This window comes from Equus caballus, chromosome 7 (genome assembly GCF_041296265.1).
Source record: "Equus caballus isolate H_3958 breed thoroughbred chromosome 7, TB-T2T, whole genome shotgun sequence".
NCBI classification, from domain to species: domain Eukaryota; kingdom Metazoa; phylum Chordata; class Mammalia; order Perissodactyla; family Equidae; genus Equus; species Equus caballus.
In genome coordinates, this window is record NC_091690.1 from 33,264,769 (window position 1) to 33,286,967 (window position 22,199).

Consider the following 22,199-nt stretch of genomic DNA (forward strand, 5'->3'; position numbering starts at 1 on the left):
ATATAGCCTGGGTGTGTAGTAGGCTATACCAACTAGGTTTGTGTAAGTTCACTCTATGGTGTTCGCACAATGACAAAATCATCTAATGATGCATTTCTCAGAACATGCCTGTGTCGGTAAGGAACACATGATGGTATTTGCGACATAGTAAGAGAGGTAAAAGAGCTTTATCAAATGAAGAGGAAGGGTCAGAAACCAGGAATTTTAAGGAAAGAAGAGCAATGTAAACTTTGAAGATCAGATGCTAATGGTTAGTGAGAAGGAGGAGTCCAGAATGACAACCTGTTTCTGGATTAGCTAACTAGGTAGAAGATGTTGCGTTGAACTTAGAAAAGGATGATGAAAGGAGAAACAGTTCTTGGACCACAAGGAGATGCTGAATTCAGTTTGAGTGTGGATATCTAGTAGACAGTTGGATATAGAATTGTGGACTAAGGGAGTAGGCCCAGGCTAGATGTAGATTACGATAAAGACGAAGGAAACCTAATACTGATTTAGCACTTACCATATGCCAAGCAATGCTCTAAGTGCCTTAGAGTTTATAAGGCATTTAATCCTCAAAGCAATCTTAGGAAGTAGGAATTACTGTTAAACTCATAATGTAGATGAGGCAAAAAGGCTCAGAGAGATTAAGCAGCTTGTCCAAGAGCACACATACAGTAAGTGGAGGAATTTGAATTCAAGCTTAATCAATCTGACTCCAGAGCCCATTCTCTTAACATGTGCCTGTTATACTTCTCTATAGATATGAAAGACAACAAAAGATGGATAGTAATTAAAGCTATGACATCTACTCTATTAATCACAGAAAAATGTAAAAAAATATTGTAAATGGCAAATGACTCTATCCCTGAGCACCCTTCTTTTAGAATTAAGCATGAGCTCTAGAGGGTGACTAGGAACAAAAAGGAGGCTACTCACTCCCTGTCCAGAGAATTTGAAATTCTTAATATGAGCTGATACTTGGATAAGAGCATTGAATCCCATAGGAACCAAGGTTAATTCCTTGACAGAGGATGTAAACACAGGCTCAATAATTTCTTCCCTCAGGAGCCTTATCAAACTTTCATCCTAAATGAGACACGTTTTCCAAGTTTCCAAACAAGTTGCTGAGATCCGCAGAGAATAAGACAAATTCACAATGTTAGCCAGCTGGTGATTTGAAGATGTAAAGTCAATGCATTTGCTTTGCCCTGAAGACATGCAAATCCACAAACAGAAGCGATGTTGCATCCTCCATTGCCTGAACCTTTTTCTCCTTCAGGACAGTGAAGGGAAAAGAACACTTAAGGTTTGGTAATAGAGAGGTCTCCAGAAGGAAGTTGGGCAGCTGAGTCTTCTATTTTGTGATGTTTTCGATCCCATAGCTACAGCAGTGGTGAGGTGTGGGGAGGCTATCTGTCCTTCCTCAACAATTCCTTGTGATTTTGAAGTAAGATTGGATGAAGATAATGGATAGGAGGAATACAGGACAGTAGGGGACACTCTCGGCCCTTTCACTAAGCCAGGTACTGAGTTTCTGAAAAGTAAGAAGCAGAGAATGGGTTGAGCAATGGGTGCAATGGGGACCACACCGACATCACTATTTCAGAGCTTCACAAATTTCCTTATAAAGTGGTCCTGAGTACTACTCTTGTCTCCTTTGCTCTTTTGCTGTATGACCTTGGCAAGTCTATGCATCTTTTCAAAATACTGTTTCCTTATCTTTCAAATGTGGACATCACTTCTGGTGACCATATGAAAAGACTTTATTCTGGGTTGTGTCAGCCCAGGGTAGGTGAGGAGTTGCAGTTGAGATTTTAAAATATAGAAGGAAGAGGCCGGCCCTATGGACGAGTGGTTCAAGTTCCACGCGCTCTGCTTTGACATGCAGGTTTGTGGGTTTGGATCCTGGGTCTGGACCTACTTCACTCATCGGCCATGCTATGGAGGCATCCCACATATAAGGAGGAAGAAGATTGACCCAGATGTTAGCTCAGAGCGAATCTTCCTCACAAACCAAAAAATAAACAAACAATCAAAAATAAGCAAAATGGAAAGAAAGGACAAATGAAAGAAGAAAGTTAAAAGATAGGGAGTTGTTGCTCTGGCTCTTCCTTCAGAGTGCTGTCCCAGCAGTCACATTTGAGCCCAGTAGAACAAGTCCTCACTCTGGAAACAAAGGATCTGAGTCTCTTCCTAATGTGACATTCTTCTTTCATTTCCTCACAGATCACATCCTTGCAGATAATGGCTATGGAAAATGACTCTTCAGTAACTGAGTTCATCCTGGTAGGATTTACAGATCAACCTCAATTCCAATTACCCTTCTTCTTTCTCTTCTTATTAAACTATATGGTCACTGTGGTAGGGAATTTGAGCTTAATTAATCTAATATGCCTGAATCCTCACCTTCATACTCCCATGTACTTTTTCATCTTCAACCTATCCTTCATAGATCTCTTTCACTCTCTGGTCATTACTCCTAAAATGCTGATGAGTTTTGTGTTGGAGAAGAATATCATCTCTTTTGAAGGATGTATGACTCAGCTGTTTTTTTTCTGTTTCTTTGTCCATTCTGAGTGCTATGTGTTGACAGCCATGGCCTATGATCGCTTTGTAGCCATCTGTAAGCCCCTGCTGTACACAGCCAACATGTGCCCTCAGATCTGTTCTCTGCTGATGTTTGGTTCATATGTAATGGGGTTTGCTGGTGCCATGCTCCACACAGGGGACATGGTCAGATTGTCTTTTTGTGGTTCCAACATCATTAATCATTACATGTGTGACATCTTCCCCCTCCTCCAGCTCTCCTGCAGCAGCACCTATGCCAATGAATTGGTGGATTCCATTATTGTGAGCACAGTTGTAATAATATCCAGCTTCATTATTTTCATTTCTTATGCTTTGATCCTTTCCAGTATCCTCCAGATCTCATCAGCTCAGGGTTTGTCCAAAGCCTTCAGCACTTGTAGCTCCCACATAATTACTATAGCCTTATTCTATGGTTCCGGCTTATTCACACATCTGAAGACATCTTCTTCTGGTTCTGAAGACCAGGGGAAGTTCCTCTCAGTATTTTATACCAATGTAGTGCCCATGTTGAACCCCCTCATCTATAGTCTAAGGAACAAGGATGTCAAACTTGCTCTGGAGAAAACCCTGAAGAGAATTGCAAACTAAGCAGAACCAATGTTATTGGGTTGTTGGTGTGTGTGTGTGTGCTTGTATATGTATGTGTTTCCCCATAATTTTCTTCAGAACAAGATTTTTGCTTTAACTACTTTTTTTCCTCAAGCATGTCATTTAAACATGCTAACATGTTATTGAATCTCGTGATTATTCTCAGTTCCATACTTACTCACTTAACTGAGCTTTATTCTTAACAGTATGGTCCTGAAATTCAACCCCATTTCTTTTCCTTTTTAGACCACCTCTCACTTGCCCCTTTCCATGTATTTTTCATACATAAGCAAACATTATAGTGAAACACTGTCTGATGAAGTCACTCCTCTTTGTTTTCCCTAAAAACAATTATATATAGCCTTTTCTTTTTAAAGCATTTTAGCAATGTCTACTGTATTATAAGAGATTAGGCTATAAAGTTAAAAGCTTCGCAGATTTTCAGAGTTCTTTTAGTCATGATTTCTGTACATGGTTTCTTAACTCACAGATGGGGAAAGGTAACTTGGTGAGCTTTTGGTTTTTTATTTTTATTTCATTCCTGAGGATGGGTAAGAATGAGTGAGGGTCACCAATCTGCCCATCTTCTTTGAACTCACTGGAGATAAAAATTACAGACATTTCTTGAGAAGCATGGCTATGTTTCAAAGCATTGAGCAAATGGTCTGATGTAATAGAAGGAAAGAAGATTGCCACTGTCCTGTCTGCTGATCAGCTTTTTTCTCCTAGTGTTTTTATAATTCTTGAAAAATCTTGAGATCTGTAAGTAAATCAAATAAAATTCACAGCTTAGTGAGTGTCCTTGGTTTCAAAATAAAGTGTCAAATTCAACAAGAGGCTTCTATGCCCAAGTGTACAAAAAGAATTCCCCTTTGCATAGGTTGGAAGCTTCTGTTCAAGACATAAAAACAAGAATGGGCAGAATTTTTCCCTGAAGGGCTTTATGCTTTCAATTTTAAATTTTCTCTCTAGATAAGATAGAATTAACATTTGTTGAGTTCTTACCAGGAGCTGTTACTTTTTAAATGTATCATAATGTAAGTCTCAATGCCCTGTTTTATAGATGGAGAAACTGAGATTCAGCTCAAGGTCACACAAGTAGTTCACAGCAGAGCCCAGATTTATACCCAAGCCATCTAACTTCAAACCCTGTGTCCTTTCCACATTATCATTTCGCTTCTCAGGATGGAATTGAAAAAAACAGGAAGTGTTAGAAAAAGGAGAAAAAATCTGAAAAATTATTTTGGAATCAGCTTGAAAGTGAGAGTAAGAATTACACTCTTAGCCAAAAATCCCTGCAGTGAAAGCATGGCCCCTTAAGGTTTTCCACCAAACTATAGAAATGCTTATGCTTCTAGAAATCTTTAATCTGGCTTCTTATAATAATAGGTATAATATAGTATAATATTGATGATGCACGACAGAATCACCATGGACATTTTAAAAGTGAGATAACTAATTATTATGATATTTTACATTTGTAAATATAATAAAAACCTAGTGTTTTCATAATGCAAAATATCAAAAATAGAGCTCTACCAAATTTCTTGTTTTATGCATATACAGAGACACAATGCTAATTTCTTTCCTTTGATGATTCTCAATGGGATCAAAGGAAGACACTGTCTTAGGTGCTGCATCAGGGACTATGGAAAGCTCAACAGAGGCTCAGTGGTATCTGTGAGATATTTATGCTTAGGCAAAAGGAATCACACACATTAGCTTATAAGAATAAGTGTGGAACATGCTAATACCAGTTAGGAACTGAGAGAAATTAACCTAATTAATTTAAATTAATTTAATCTGACTTTTATAATAGCATTGGGGATATGATCTATAATATATATGTATAATATATTTATGTGTATATCAGACTATCATAATTTTGCTTAGATTTCTGTCTAATCAAGCAGAATTTTACCATCTGGTGTTCACTTCTTCCTTCTTTCCCCTACACATGCTTAGACTAGAATCTGGCAAAATAAATACTCATGAAATTTATATCTTGAATTTGTTTGATATAAATTTTATTATAAAACAAATTAAAAGTTTGTTAGTAAAAACTTTCATGATTTTCATAAAAAGAGCTTTCTTTAAATTCATAGCTATAAATCTTCAATACTGAAAAGACACTGGTTTGATATAGAAATAAATGTCATTTTTTCTAGTATAACACATTTATCTTTAAAACTGACAATGTTTCTGAGTAAATAGCACTCCTATTTGCAAAATATCTTGTTCTTTCTGAAGAACTTGAATCTCCTTTGAAACACAAAAGAATTGTTTGCTTTGGTTACAACATAAATTAGAAAAAAAACATGCAATTTTAACTTCAAAAACTAAAAAGAAATAGAGTTGTGTTGCATTTACTTATATATATGAAATTAAAAAACCTGTCTCCAGAATTCAATCTAAAGCCTACAACAGTAGAATATAATAAAATCAAGTAAATAAATTAGCTGAGCATGCAAAGTGGCTGTGGCACTTTTAAAACACAAAAATTCATCATGGTAGATAAAATCTTGTCTCAGAGTGGCAGCAGAAACAGTAGAGACATCCCTCCCTATTTTGCAGCCTCATGCCTGGCTTGAACCATGGTGAACTGGTTGCATTTCAGTTTCTTTCTTTCCTTTTTTTCCCTGAGTAAGATTCACCCTGAGCTAACATCTGCTGCCAATCTTCCTCTTTTTGTATGTGAGCTGCTGCCACAGCATTGCCACTGACAGACCAGTCATGTAGCTCTGTGCCTGGGAACCAAACCCTGGGCTGCTGAAGTGGAGCATGCCAAACTTAATCAATAGGCCACTGGGGCTTGCCCACATTTCAGTTTCTTCATGAGGACTGAAAGTGGCATTGCCCTAAATCTAAGGCCAGTAGAATGCTAGGTATCAGATACTACACTGGGAAAACAATCATTTATGATTTGGTGTGTTACCTTCAAGTCTTGTTGCACCTGCAGGTACATTTAGGGGGAAATTGGTGTGATATTACACATAAAGTTATGCACTTTTTTTCCCTAGCTTTATTGAGATAAAGCTGACAAAAAAAATTATATGTATTTAAGGTGTGCACCATGATAATTTGAAATACACGTACATTATGAAATGATTACCACAATCAAACTAATTAACATATCCATTACCTCACATTTTTTTGGGTGTGATGAATAAAAACACTTAAAATCTACTTTCAGCTAATTTCCAGTACAGATCCCCAGAACTTATTCATCTTATAATTGAAAGTTTGTACCCTTTGACCAATATATCCTCATTTCCTCCACTCTGTACGCCCTGGTAACCACCATTCTACTCTCTGATTCTATGATTTTGACTTTTTTAGGTTCCACATATAAGTGAGATCATACAGTATTTGTTTTTCTGTGCCTGGCTTATTTCATTTAGCATACTGTCTTCACGTTCCATCCACGTTGTTGCATATGGCAGGATTTTCTTCTTTTTATGGCTGAATAATATTCCATTGTGTATATATATATATATATATATATATATATATAGAACACATTTTCTTTACCCATTCACCCATTGATGGACAGTTTTATTTTATTCTTAGTTATTTTGAATAATGCTGCAATAAATATGGTGCAGATATCTCTTCAAGATCCTGATTTCATTTCCTTGGATATATACCCAGAAATAGAATTGCTGGATCATATGTTAGTTCTATTTTTAATTTTTTTTTTTGAGGAAGATTAGCCCTGAGCTGACTACTGCCAATCCTCCTCTTTTTGCTGAGGAAGACTAGCCCTGAGCTAACATCCATGCCCGTCTTCCACTACTTTATACATGGAACTCCTACCACAGCATGGCTTTTGCCTAGCAGTGCCATGTCTGCACCCGGGATCTGAACCAGCGAACCCTGGGCCACTGAGAAGTGGAACATGTGCACTTAACCACTGTGCCACCAGGTCAGCCCCTATTTTTAATTTTTTGAGGAACCTCCATACTGTTTTCTATAGCGACTGAACCAATTTTACATTGCCACCAACAGTGTAAGAGTGTTCCCTTATCTCCACATCCTCACCAACACTTGTTATCTCTTGTCATTTTGACAATAGCCATCCTTACAGGTGTGAGGTAATAGCTCATTGTGGTTTTGATTTGCATTTCCTTGATGGTTAGAGATGCTGAGCACCTTTCCGTGTACCTATTGTTCATTTGTATGTCTTTGGAAAAATGTCTATTCAGGTCATTTGCCCATTTTTTAATCAGGTTTTTTTTTCTTATTGATTTACATGAATTCCTTATATATTTTGGATATTAACCCCTTATGAGATACATGGTTTACAAATACTTTTTCCCATTCTACAGGTTGTCTTTTCATTTTGTTGATTGTTTGCTTTGCTCTTTCACTTGGTTTTATGATCACTTGCTGTCAGGGGCATTTTCCCCTGGCACTAAAGATTTCTTCTTATGAAGGCACTGTTCCTGATGCTGTGCTCTCTCTTGCCTCTTAGACCTTTCACTGCTATTTCTTCTTAGGATGCGGTTTCCTCTGGAAAGTTTCCTTTTACCACATTCTCTTACCACCATCACACCTCTACCTAGATTTTTCTCCTTTCTTATGTGTATATGTAGAATTGTAGAATGTGTATAATGTAGAATTAATAACTCATGATATTAGAGAAATACCACTTCTTGGTATTGGGGTTCTTTTTAATTATTTAGTCTTTGAGTCCATAATGCATTCACATAGTTCAAAATTCAAAAGGTACATAAAGAATATACAGTGAAAAGTTTCCCTTATATTCCTGTCCCCCAGCCACCCAGTTGTTCTTCCAGGAGGGACCCAGTACTATCAGTTACTATCAATGCTTTCAGTGATGTTTTATTCATATATAATAAAATTCGTATATATGCAAGCGATGGAAGCACAGTGGGACAGCTGGGAACCATTTGTGTGCCTATAGCAGTGTCCAGGAGCTGTGTTAGCTGTATGGAGCAGCGGTTTGGCCAGACTGTTCCTGCTGAAATACACCCTGCTCTTGGCCTCTGGAATTGCCTTGGTTCTGTCTGTTCTCCAAGTATGGTTTTACAACCTTACACCAAGTCTCTGCATCTCCAATATTCTTTCTCTAAACTCCTAGGGTCACTTTCTATCATTTGTAAATATAAATCCTGATACAGTCTTTTTCCCTTGCATCAATATAAGCCAAATCATGGACTAACTGGAAGAAGATATATATGTGAAAAGTTAAACATTGGGAAAAAAAAAAGGTTTTAGGGTGTTTTGATTCATAATTAATAATTGAAAGTAACAGTTTTTGTAACAGTCTCTGTACCTCACTTATCAAAACATAAAATTCTAGCTTCCTACTCTGAAAAGCAATATCATCAGCTTTCCTAATATTGAGTCCTCTTTCATGTAACATCAACCTCATCTGCTACAATTTTGAGATTTTGCTGCTGAAAACTATGAGAGATAAATTACATGCGAATTTTGCTTCTGTTAAAAAATATGGGGAATACAGGATCAAAAGACTTACATCACCTGAATTGCCTAATTTTGGCTACGTTCAAATCACACTAGGATATTTGATGATAATACCTTGGCACATTGGTGCCCAGCTAAATTCAACATAATGTTAATTTTACTCACCATGGACTCTAGAACCCACAATATTTATTCAGGATTAAAAGTAGAGCTGAAAAGGGGCTGGCCTAGTGGTGTAGTGGTTAAGTTTGCAGACTCCACTTTGGCAGCCCAGGGTTCACTGGTTTGGTTCCTGGGTACAGACCTAGACACTGCTCATTAAGCCACGCTTTGACGGCCTCCCACATACAAAATAGAGGAAGATTGGCACAGACGTTAGTGTAGGGACAATCTTCCTCAAGCAAAGAGGAAGATTGACAAGAATATTAGCTCAGGGCCAATCTTCCTCACCAAAAAAAAAAAAAAAGAACTGAAGAGAATTAATAGGGAAGACAGAATGTGCTAGATAATGCTCACTGTCTCTCAGCTCTACACGTCTTTCCTGTGTAGATCCAAGGTTAGACACCTACTGCCTGTGTAACAAACACATCATTGATACAATGACAAGTTAAACGTGGCCCTTGTCCTGGAAGAGCTTAAAGTATATGGTGGAGTCGGACAAGCAGTTTTGTTCTCACAGTGAGGATAACAGGTGTATTGGTACCCAAGCATGTAAGATTGGTTTAAGAGGCTTAGAGACTTAATAGAGAAAGTAATGTTTAAAGAGAGAACAGAAGAAGGAAATGACAACTTAACAAAAGGTAAAGTGTGTATTGTCAGATGGGAAGTTGAAAGCATGACAGGGAAGAGAATGTTTTAGAAGCAACAGCATGAGAAAAGGGCCAAAGGCGACAGAGCATGATGCATTCCTGGAAGAGCATAAGACTACAATGGAATGTGTATGGCAATTACAAATTAGGATTGTAAGGAAATCCAGCAAAATATTAATAGCAGTAAATTCTGGGAGATATGTAAGGTGTGGCCTAGGATTTAGGATGAGGATCTAGTCAGTCTCAGCAGAGGCTGGAATGTAATTAGGTATCCGAAACTAAGGCTGGGCACCAATAGAAGAAGCTAGGGTAAATTCCAAAAGGCCAAAAAGATGCAAGTTCCCAGAGATTTAGCATATGCCCACCAAATATTGAACTTAAGAATGCAAGCTAATGTCCCTGAGTGATGGGCATAGGTATCCATATTGCCCATCTTGGTTATTTATTGGATATTATATTTATATCCAATGGTATGGATGAACCTGCAGAACACAAACCTCAGAACTTGAGACTGTGTATAACTGAGGAGGCGTGGAGAGACTCCTTCCTCTCTAAGGTAACCAGCCTGAGAAATTCTTGTTGTGTTCTCCATGGCTCTATCATTTAGAAATAAAATGCTAAGCGAATTCGCTGTTCTGATTTTTATTGCAGTGATGACTCTCTTAAATTGCGTAAAGAAACAGTTAGTGGTAATATCCACTGGTTCGTTCATTCAGTCATTCCAAAAACACTTTTTGAACACCTATCATAGTAGGTGCTACGCTTGGGATATAATAGAGGACAAAACAGAATTCCTTACATTCATGAAACTCCCATTATGATAAGTAATTGTAGCTATGTCTTGGGGGAGAAATTTCCTATTTCCCTAAATTTTTAATGAAATATCAAACAGAAGATAGTAAAAATGATTAAGAAAAATCAACCCATAAAGGAAGTGATGTGTGCAGCTATGCATCTGGATTCACGCAGAGGAAAATGATCATTTTTCGTTTATGATTAATACTGTTCCTTTTTAATGGAGACAATTTTTTTTCTTTTTGAGGAAAGTTAGCCCTGAGCTAACTACCGCCAATACTCCTCTTTTTGCTGAGGAAGACTGGCCCTGAGCTAACATCCATGTCCATCTTCCTCTACTTTTACACGTGGGACGCCTACCACAGCATGGCTTTTGCCAAGCAGTGCCATGTCCGCAGCCAGGATCTGAACCGGCAAACCCCGGGCCACCAAGAAGTGGAACGTGCAATCTTAACCGCTGTGGCATCTGGCTGGTCCCCTGGAGAGAATTTTTTGTAATACCTAATCTTTTCCAAATATCATCAGGATTACAGTTATAATTAGTAAAGGAAAACCTCCAAATGACTGATTTCATTGTGAAAGCTAATGACTATGCTCATTTTCCCTTTGGAGTTCACGTGAATTTATCCTGACTCACAGAGACTCCTCATAACCATAGAAGACAAAGAGTTAAACTTAGCTGAGATCATCAATAAAACCTGCCAGGGAGAAAATTCTGATCTTCTAGACCCTGTTTCTAAAACCTTCTTTTCTAAGTATGATAGACAGAGTTGGAGGTCAAAACAAAAGCCCAATGGTGTTAAACCCCTTTATTTGTTCAAAAGAACACAGATTTTGAGAAAATCTTCAGGATTCAGGCATAGATTTTTAAGATTAGGCATAGGTTTAGGCAAACATAATTTTAAGACATGATGCCGAAAGCATAATCCCTAAAAGGAAAAATTTGTAAATTTAACCTCACCAAAATTAAATGTTTTGGCTCTGTCAAAGACCCCTAAGTTAATAAAAAGACAACCTACAGACAAGGAGGAAAATATCTGCAACCATACAGCTGACAAAGGGCTTGTATAAAGAATATATAAAGAATTCTCAAAACTCTACAGTAAAAAAAAAAAATACAATTAGAAAATCAGAAAAAGACATTTCACTGAAGAAGACACACTGGTGGCAGATAAGGACATGAAAAGATGTCCAACATCATTAGGTAAACATTCAAAACCACTATAAAATATTACTATAAATCTATCAGAATGGCTAAAATAAAAAATAATGACAACGCCAAATGCTGGTCATGATGTAGAAAAATTGGATCACTCATAAAGTGCTAGTGGGAATGTTAAATGTTACAATTACCCTGGAAAACAGTTTGGTAGTTCCTTATAAAACTAAGCACGTGATTACCCAGCAATTGCACTCTTGGGCATATATCCCAGATCAAGGAAAACTTATACACAAATGTTCATAGCAACTCTACTTATTATAGTCAAAAACTGAAATCAACCCATGTATCCTTCAATAGATGAAAGGTTAAGCAAACTGTATACATCTATCCATACCATCAAATACTATTTAGCAATAAAGAAGAATGAACCATTGATACATGAACAACCCAGATAAATATCAAAATTATGCTGAGTTAAAAAAGCCAGTCCTCAAATGGTATATACTCTGTCATTCAATTTATAGAATATTAATGTAATGAAATAATTATAAAGACAGAGAGCACATTTGTGGCTGTCAGAGTTTAAGGATGGGAATGAAGTTTAAGGATGGAGATGGATGTGATTATAGAAAGACAACACGAGGGATCTTTACTGTAATCAAACTGTCCTGTATATTGACTGCAATGGTGAATAAATAAACCTATACAGGAGATAAAATTGTATAGAACTAAATACACACACATACACAAATGAGTAAAACTGGGAAAATCTGAATAAAATCAATGGATTGTATCAGTGTCAATATCCTGGTTGTGATATTATACTATGGTCTCAAGATGTTACCAATGGGGAAAGCTGAAGAGGATACATGGGATGTTTCTGCATTATTTCTTACAATTGCATGTGAATCTACAATTAAAAGCAAAAGTTTAATTTCGAAGAAAGATAAAGAATGTAGGCTTTTATCTCTGAAACAGAGAGGTTAAGGCATTTAAGGAGTTTTTTGTAATTATATTCTCCTTGAAACTGAAATCTTAAGATTTACCCATTTAGGGTGATTTCTTATTTTGAATTTAATTCTAGATGAATAGTTTCAATGTAATCAACACTTTACATACTAGAACAGGTTTCTTAAACTTTGGTGTGTCTCTAATACATAATGCTATGGGGCATCCTATGTGCATATACTCCTTACTATATAAATTTCTCCCAATAATAGAGCCACCCAACATACCAAGGGATTCCCAACATTTAAAATGGGCCCACTAGAAGTGTGTGTGTTAAATGCTTGTTTTGCCCCACATCACTTTAGATTGATGAAAACAAACTTACACTCAAGCAACTTAGACTCAATATTCAGAACCAATTCTTGACCATATATCCCTAATCCCTATGCATTTGTCTAACTCATTCTCCTTAAATGTATGAGGTTTCCCATGCCCAACAAAGCCTAAATACATCTATCTTCCCTACCCTCTTTCACTATTTCTGCTTCAGATATCTTTTTAAATTATCTTACATTTGGAAGGTATCTTGAACTACCCTTCCAGAAACCTCTCTTCAATCCTCGCCATTCCCAAAAGCATTCACACTCTTTCTTTCCAGCGAACATTCATTTGATTGAGACCTCTGCCAGCTTTATAGCAACAAAAGCTTCGTACAATCCTGAGCATAAAGGAAAAAAAGAAGACCAACGCTTCAAAATGCTCAGTTTCTGGGCTCCCTAAGGGTCTAGGAACTCCATAATCTATATAAGAAAAATATATATATGTGTGTGTGTGTATTATTTATATATATATACACACACATATACAGAACTTCGAAATACTACATATTATATATATCTATATATATGGAACTTGGAAACAATTATACACACATATTTTTAACATGATATGCAAAATATGTTTTTAATCTATGATTCACTTGGACTTTTATTATTGTTGCTGTTGTTTTTTAGATTGAGCCTACAATTTCATCTAAAACTCATTAAAGATTGTCTTATTTACCAAAGCTGGTAAAATCAATACTTATTTAACAGAAGTCCAGATAAGCCAGGGAGATTCTTAATGTCTGATGAAGTGGTAGGCTCCATTAATTCACGGTGAGGGGCCAGCCAGTGGCACAGCGGTTAAGTGAGCATGTTCTGCTTTGGCGGCCCGGGTTCACCAGTTCGGATCCTGAGTGCAGACATGGCACTACTTGGCAAGGCATGCTGTGGTAGGCGTCCCACATAGAAAGTAGAGGAAGATGGGCGTGGATGTTAGCCCAGGGCCAGTCTTCCTCGGCGAAAAGAGGAGGATTGGCAGCAGTTAGCTCAGGGCTAATATTCCTAAGAAAAAAAAAAATTCATGGTGAGATGATCTGTTTTGCATCCATATTTATTTGTTGGGATAGATGCTCCATAAGAACTGGGACCGTATCTGCATAGGTCGGGGCTATATCCCCAGTGCCAGATACAGGGCCCAGTACCTCTTAGGGGCTCGGTTAAATGTTTCTTATGTGGATATGTGAAAAAGACAAAAAGCAATGAAAGTGGCCAGCATCCAGAAAGCAGCAGATGTGTGTGGGAGGTGGGAAATGAAAGACAAAGGAAATGGAATTCTGTGTCCTATCTGGTAACAGAGCCTCAGAAAATGTGTCTGTACTATGGACTGTTCTCTGAACTCTGGTAACAGAGGGCAGCATGCAAATCTGACAGAAAGTCGGGAGCAAAAGCAGCCATTCTCTTCCTCGCTGAGCAGTACATCCTCTGATTGTGAAGGAGGGGCAGTTGCAGGAGAGGGTCAGCGGAGGCCTGGACAGATAGCGTGCTGCCCGTGAGGTGACTGGTTCCTGAGCACAAGCAGATCCTTCTGGAGACTCCTGGAAATTCTTAAGGGAATTTCACAGGAGTTGAATTCTTGCATTAGCTGGTGAAAGCACAAGTGGACAAAAATCTATTTTAATGAATCATTAGTGGTGTTAAAATCTTAGAATGACAAGTCTAGTGCAACCACCCCCATCCCTGGTGAAAAACCTTTTAAGATAGCTCTGGCAGATTATCATTCTGCTTCTGCGTAGATATTTCCAGCCATGGCCACTTGGAGGAAGGGCCATCTCCAGCTCCTCAGATTATAGATATCATGGATCTGACAAAAATACTTTTCCCAGACTCTATTGAGCGGATATCAATCACCTGGAAAACCCACAAACCCCTTTAAAATTGCAAATAAGTAAAACAATAATTGTTTTTAATTCCACAAAATATTAAGTTCCTATGAGAGAGAAGGATTATAATGCAAAACTACATGACACTCTTGCCCTCTGGAAATTAACTAACTTTGAGGGGAGAGAAATCTTGCAATCACGTTGCTAGTAAAGGACCAGTACATACAGCATTTTGAAATACCTATATTTGTTTCACAAAAAGCTGTCTTGTAGGGACTGGCCCCGTGGCCGAGTGGTTAAGTTCGCGCGCTCCGCTGCAGGCGGCCCAGTGTTTCGTTGGTTCGAATCCTGGGCGCGGACATGGCACTGCTCGTCAAGCCACGCTGAGGCGGCGTCCCACATGCCACAACTAGAAGGACCCACAACGAATATACAACTATGTACTGGGGGGCTTTGGGGAGAAAAAGGAAAAAAATAAAATCTTTAAAAAAAAAAGTTGTCTTGTAAATTTTAATTACTCTAGTTATAAAATTCTTAATGTGATTTTTAAATACAACAATAAATAAGTAAGCAAGCCAGGTCAATTCAAGAATGGAGAGCATAACTCACAAGGGAAACTTTAATTACTGAGCCAAGCAGTTCACTTAAACTACCACCAGGTTGTGCTGGTGACTCAGTAACCTAGTTTAAAGGAAAAAGAAAAAAAAAAAAGAATTTTGCTTAAGATTTGCATTTTTCATCTTTCTTAGGCCACTATATTGTATAGTCATCGATTTTACATAACTCCTTATATAAAAATTTTAACTCGTTATTAAATCATAAACTTTAAAAAAAGTTGTTCTTTAGAGCAAAATGTAAATCAAACAGGTTGAATGTATTCAGTTTGCAAAACTTATTTGGCACTTACTATGTTGTGTAGTGAGGAAAGAATGGATAAGATATGCAATCATAATATAAATAATATACACAAATGTAAACAAATGATTCCAATATAAAAACCAGTAGAATGTTAGCTTTAAGTATTTTTTGTTGTTTTGTTTATTGCTCTATCCCCTACACCTAGAATATAGTAGGAGCACAGTAAAGATTTGATAAATTCATGATTATATAATAGATGTTTGTAGAAAGTGCTATGAACCTAAAATTTAGTTTTTATGTTCTCTAGTTTTAAATGCTTACCAATATAACCTATAGTCTAAATTTATTCCTATAAAACAATGTTCTCAACCATCTTAAACCATTTGATGAAAATTTAAATTTTACAAATCCAAAGACTCTGATATATACTTGAAAGGAATAGCCTTAATTGCCATTCTTTAGAATAACTGGTGTCAAAAAGATAAATTCTATCTTTTCCATATTCTTGCCAGAATATTTTATATCACTAAATTTCATTAGGAAATTATTTTTACTTATTTTACTTTGAATAAAAAAATCATATGACAACAAATTTTTTTAACTATACACGACATCCCTAAAGATTCTGACATATTCCAAGAATGAGATTGACACATCCCTCACTCTTGTGAGAGTTACTGTTGAAAACAAACCAAAATAAAATGTTTCTTTGTAGCTGACTTTCTTCATCCAGCCCCAGAGACAAACATTTTAAGGATAGGAGCAAGTGTCCACTTTGCAATCTAAACTGCACAGACTGTATCTGACTTTTAGGGTTCAGGACACCACCGCTGTGCCTACTCTGTCTTCTATTATGATTTGCAACCATTTCTCCAGATTGTCACTTTCTTCTCTCCTCTCATATTTCTTTCCTTCATATTTCTGACTCTTTCCATTCCTTCCAAGAAGGTGATGTATATTAGTGCAAAAAAGCATACGAGTTGGATCCAGATAAAGTGGGATTTACAAATAGTATCTGCCGCATTCTGGTGACCTTCAGCAGAATTCTTTAACTCTAAAACTCAGTTTACTCCTCTGTAAAAGATAATAGCCAGAGAAAACGCATTATTTCTACCTGCTAAGAAGCTGAAGACAGGTGGGAGTTGCATGGAAACGTATTCAGTTCACTCTTAGGAAGCTTCTCTGCCACATTTCTCTCCTTTCCCAAGGAGAAATAAAAGAAATTCACTTGCACTAGGAAGTTATTTTTGCAGTTAAGAAAACAAAGAAACTTCATGCTGTGGATAGCTTTTTGGTCCTTAACTAAGAACAGTATGCTGTAGTTTTTACTCTTATAATTAAGGAGCCCGGAATATTTGTCCAGGACTTGGAAACAGCTAGAAAATAAAAGGAGCTGTAAATACAAATGAACAAGTCAGTGAAAATGTTACATTTTACCTAATACAGCACGAGTTACTCAAGGTCAGAAAATTTGACAGATGAAATGTCTCTGTGGATTTTGTCCAAAGAGGGCAGGCAGTTTGATGAACATCAGATATTGCTAGAAATAATAGTAAACAGAAAGGAGCCAATAGGGTTTTTAATTCTAGCTCAAAAAGAGAGAGAGAGGGAAATCCAAACGTGAAACCATTTGGAATGAGTAATGTTTTTAACTACAACTCTTTGATAACTCTATTTATTCTATGGAACTGGACCCTCTAGATTTTCTATATGCTCCAGTATTAGTTTTATTAAATTATGTTTTCCCAGAAAATTGTCTGTTTCATCCAAGCTTTCTAATTCATTTGAATAGAGCTGAACAGAGCAGTTTGTTTTCAGGTTTTTTTATTTCCTCTATTTCTATTCCCCCCTTATTTCTTAATTTTTATATTTGTTCTCCCTCCTTTTTCTTCTGAATTAGAATAAGTAATTGGTCTATTTTATCAATTTTGCAAAGAACCAACTGTTGAATTTATTTATTAATTCCACTATTTTCTGTTTTCTAATTCAATAATTCCTTATTTTAACTTTAATTCCTACCCTTCATTTTTATTTAGTTAATTTTATTGTGTTTCTTTTCCTGACGTATTGACTGAATAACTCATTTATTTTCATCGTTCTGTTTATTCACACAATATTTAAAGTTGTGAGTTGTCTGCTTTAGCTATAGATATATCCCATAAATTGTGAAATATTGCATTTTAATATCCCTTATCTATATTTTTTGCAATTTTGAATTTTTCTCTCACCTATAAGTAGCTTTAAAGAGAGTGCTAATATCTAGGTAATAGAGGACTTTGTTTTCTTAATTACTGATGTAATTAAGTTTTAGTTTAACTACACAGTGATCAAAGAACATTTTACTAATATACAACATTTATTGAGGCTTGCTTTTATGACTTAATATCCATTCAAATTATGTGCCTGTCTCAACCTCTTAATAAGAAGGTGTATTTCTAATGTGTATCACACAGAACTACAAACACACACATACACATATATATTAAATTTATATATATAATGTAAATGCTATTATATAAATTAGGTTTATTTAACTAATTATCTTATTTAGACATAGGATTTTCTATCATTTGTCTTTCTCTTTTTCTATAACCTTGTTTTATCATGGACTGAGAAAGGTAATTTAAAATTTCCTTCCACTGGTGTGTTTATTTCTTCTTATAATTCGTTATAACTTCTTACTTATAACTTATAACTAACTTCTTATAACTATTTGGTGTATAGAGAGTCACAACAATTGCATACACATTGGAAATTTTACCCTATAATATTATAAAGTTTTCTTATCTAACAGTTTTTGGCCTTATTTCCATTCTGGCTTATACCCATGTTGTTTGTTTATTTGTTTGTTTGTTTGCATTTACTTGGTATATCTTTGGCCACCATTTTATTTTCAGTCTTTCTGAATCACTTGGTTTCAGATATGTTTTGTGTGTAGCATGGACTTATATTTTTCTTTGTGATCTAGCCTGATTATTTTTCAGTTACAAAGAAGTTGACATTTACAATTTTTTTATATAGTATATGTTTGCTTTAGTGCTATCATATTATTTTATGTTATGGCTTCTCATTTTATATTCATTGTTGTTAGCGCAGTCAAGTCGATTCTGACTCCTAGCGACCCTGTGCACAACAGAGCAGAACTCTGTCTGGGCTTTTTGCACCGCCTCTCACTTTCCAACGCTATACCAGACAGTGCTCCACTGATATCCACATGGTTTTCATGGCCAATTTTTTCAGAAGTGGGTAGCCAGGTCCTTCCTCCTACTCTGTCTTAGTCAGGAAGCTCCACCAAAACCTTGAAACCTGTCCATTATGGGTGACCCTGCTGGTATTTGAAATACCAGTGGCATATCTTTCACCATTACAGCTATAAGCTGCCACCACAGTATGACAACCGACAGATGGGTGATGCAGTTCTCTGAACAGGAAACAAACCCGGGGCCTTGGCAGTGAGAGTGCTGAATCATAACCACTAGACCACCAGGGCTGGCCATTTTATATTTACATTATTTTAAATCATTCACTAGGTGGTTTGTTTTTTTCCTCTTCATGTGCATGAAATTGTGATACTTAGAAAGATTTGTATTTTTGTACTACTGGTTGCTTTTATAATTATAACTTTATGTGATTCTCTTACTTTTTTTTTTTTTTTTTGAGGAAGATCAGCCCTGAGCTAACTACTGCCAATCTTCCTCTTTTTGCTGAGAAAGACTGGCTCTGAGCTAACATCCATGCCCACCTTCCTCTACTTTATATGTGAGATGCCTGACACAGGATGGCATGCCAAGCAGTGCCATGTCTGCACCCGGGATCCAAACCAGTGAACCCTGGGCCACCAAATCAGAACGTGTGCACTTAGCCACTGTGCCACCGGGCCGGCCCCTGTGATACTCTTACTATATCTATAACTTCCCTACTAATACATTTTCTTTTCCTATCCCTTCTGTTCCCTCTTCCCCACCACTCAGTTTTAGCCAATAATAAATCCTTCCTTAGTGTTTACTTTACACTGTTATATACTTACCCTTTCACTGTGTGTCAGCTTGTAGATATTCTTCTCTGACATCTTAAGACATATCAAATTGTTCTAATTAGACAGATGTTCTAATTAGAATTCTCAATTTTCAGAAAGCAGTATCAATCAATCCCACCTCACTTTATTTATCAGTTAAGGCATAAGGTTGTATATATTAACAAAACCAAAAACCAGCTATAAGTCCTAATGATCCCATAAAGTGAAATCTGGAACTCTTCACCTCAACGTAGTAAGAGTGCAGTGACTCTCTATCGAAACCATAAATAGTTGGGCAAATCTTGAAAGATAAGCAATTTTTTAAGTGATATTATGGATTCTCTAGCCTAATTTTCCTTGTCAAATTTCCCTATTAGCTCTCAATGAGCCCCTCTGTCCTTGGCCCTATTTGAGTTGCATTGTGTGTCCTCTCAGTAATTTTGTCTTGGTGTTACCATACCAGAATATGCTACCCCAAAATATTCCACTTTGGCATAAGGATTATTTTGAGCTGAAGGCAATCGAAAAAAAGTAGATACAAGAGAAGCTCTTTGCCCTCCCCCTATTTACCTAAAAGCAGGATATAAATTTGAAAATGTGTCCTCCATCCTGACCCAGCAAGGACAGAAGCTAATCACCAGAGACAATTCTAGACCCTCCTCAGCCCAGAGACTGCACCAGCAGAATCTACATAAACTTAACTAACTAGCCCTTATCTTCCATTAGTTTTTCCCGTATATTTACCTTCCCAGAATTTGCCACCCCTAGAAGCTCAAAGCTCTGTTCCTTTGTCTTTTCACTTCTCTACAAATTTATTGTTCTTTGTAAAGATGCTATACAAGCCCAAGTTCTAAACACTCCTTTGAGTTACTCGTCACCGAGTATTCCGATGTGTGTGTGCAATGCACATGTTAATACACTTCTATTTACTTTATCTTGTTAATCTTCTTTGTGTCATTCTAAATTTTAGTGCCCAGTCAACAAACCTAAGATGGACGGAGGAGAAGTTTTTTTTTTTTCTCCCCTATAGTTTCCAATAACCCTTTACAGATCAAGGGGGAGCATCTCAAAGCATAAGAAACTGAGAGCTTCTGTTACCAGAAGTCTCTTAAGCTAAAAGTGTGAAGACAACCATAATGTGGGAGGCTTAGCAACATTAATCACTCACTCTCTTCTCCTGTGAGATCTAACTGGTGAGAACAAGTACAAGGAGCCAAAAGGGGATCAAAATCCCATTGCATCTTTAATTGTAGCCAAGCTGAAGAGAGAAATATATCAAGACTCAAACTTCCCTCTCAGAACCTAGACCCAAACTTCACCTAATAAGAGACAGGAGCAGAAGTTGAAAATGAAACAACACAGATCTAGCTTGTCTTTATCAAGATTTTGCCTTACTTTAGTACCAACAGGTCAGTGATAAGTAGACATTAGGTACAGTTCCATCAACAGCCAACTTCTCAATCTTTTTCAATCTTATCTGTCGAATTAATCTAGCCTCCTCTCATAGAGTGGACCAAGCAATGAAGCAAAAGTAAGGATGAAAAGTGTTCACTTCTGAACTGCTCCCTTCTGGCAAGTGGAACCAATTCTATCCTTTGGCAGAGATTGCTAATTACCTACCAATAGCCATTTGCCCTTTCTTAATTAGTAAGAAAATCCTATTGTTTACCAGGATGGCAATGTTCTGAAGTTAAATGTTAAGTTTCCCAGTCTCCTTGCAGGTAGGAGTGGCAGGTAGGAGTGGCTCATGAAATGTCAGTGGAAGTCACTCGTTGAATAAATAAAGCACCGTTTGCCTTCCTTCACTCTTTTGTCTTTCTGCTGCTTGGAATGTGGACAAAACCATAGGAGTTCTAGCATCCATGTAGAAGCCATGATACATCCATGAGAATGAAGTCACTACTAAGAAGACAAGAAAGAGAAAGAGACTGAGTCCTCCATGAGTCGCATGGTCATATTAGCCCTGGACTGCCTACCTCTAAATGCTTTGTATATTAGAGAAAAACAAACCCTCATATGTTTAAACCACTGCAATCAGACTTATGTTACTAGCACCTGAAACAATTATTAAACGATGGATTGCATTTTTGGAAGTGTGAGGGAAGAATGGGTGATATGTTTCTCTATCCAACACATGGGCTGAGGATCACAGTGAGCCATAGTCACAGACATCCTCTCATCTGCTCCATGAAATATAAGAAAGTACCTGGCCTGTCCCTCCCAAGCTCCACGAAAAGTTCTCTGTGGACTCACTCCTACTACTCGGTGTCTATCATTTATCTCTGTGTTGTCTTATATGTTTAGTATGTAGGAGAAGACATAGATTTCAAGAACATTTTATTCTTCCTTATACTCCAAAGCTATGTCACCAGTTAATCATTACATAATTCAATATGGACATCAATGTTGATAATGCTTTTATATTTCTAATTTATAACGAATTACAGATTGTAATCAGAGAGCAAGACCAGAGTTATGGATTTAGGGATCACCATCAGATATGTGTTTGTTGAAGCCATGGGAACTGGAGAGATGCCTCAGGAAGAGCCAAGAAGAGAAATAGACCAAGGACTGTGCCCAGAGGAAACTAACTTTACCATTGCTTTTTAAAGAAAAGAAAATTCTGTCCTGAAAATCAAAATGTCATGATGTGATGAGGTGACAGAATTTTGATATCGCAGCAGAGGCATTTAGTTTAGGATCTCTGACTCAGAGCATCAAATCATGTTTCTCACTTGCTGCAAATCGGAAGCCCCCAAACCTGTTCCCATTTGTTGACTACTGAAAACCAACAAT

The 22,199-nt window shown here is 37.0% G+C and overlaps 1 protein-coding gene across 1 annotated transcript; it reads left to right on the plus strand.

The window, feature by feature from the left end:
* The first annotated feature begins 2,229 nt into the window (after window positions 1-2,229).
* Window positions 2,230-3,162, plus strand: OR8C7 (olfactory receptor family 8 subfamily C member 7). Its single transcript, NM_001391572.1, has one exon. The coding sequence runs from the start codon at window positions 2,230-2,232 to the stop codon at window positions 3,160-3,162; it is 933 nt and encodes a 310-aa protein (NP_001378501.1).
* The last annotated feature ends 19,037 nt before the right edge of the window (window positions 3,163-22,199 follow it).

What these genes read in the sequence shown, in the direction of transcription:
- OR8C7 (NM_001391572.1), top strand. Translation starts at nt 2,230, where the DNA reads ATGGCTATGGAAAATGACTCTTCAGTAACTGAGTTCATCCTGGTAGGA.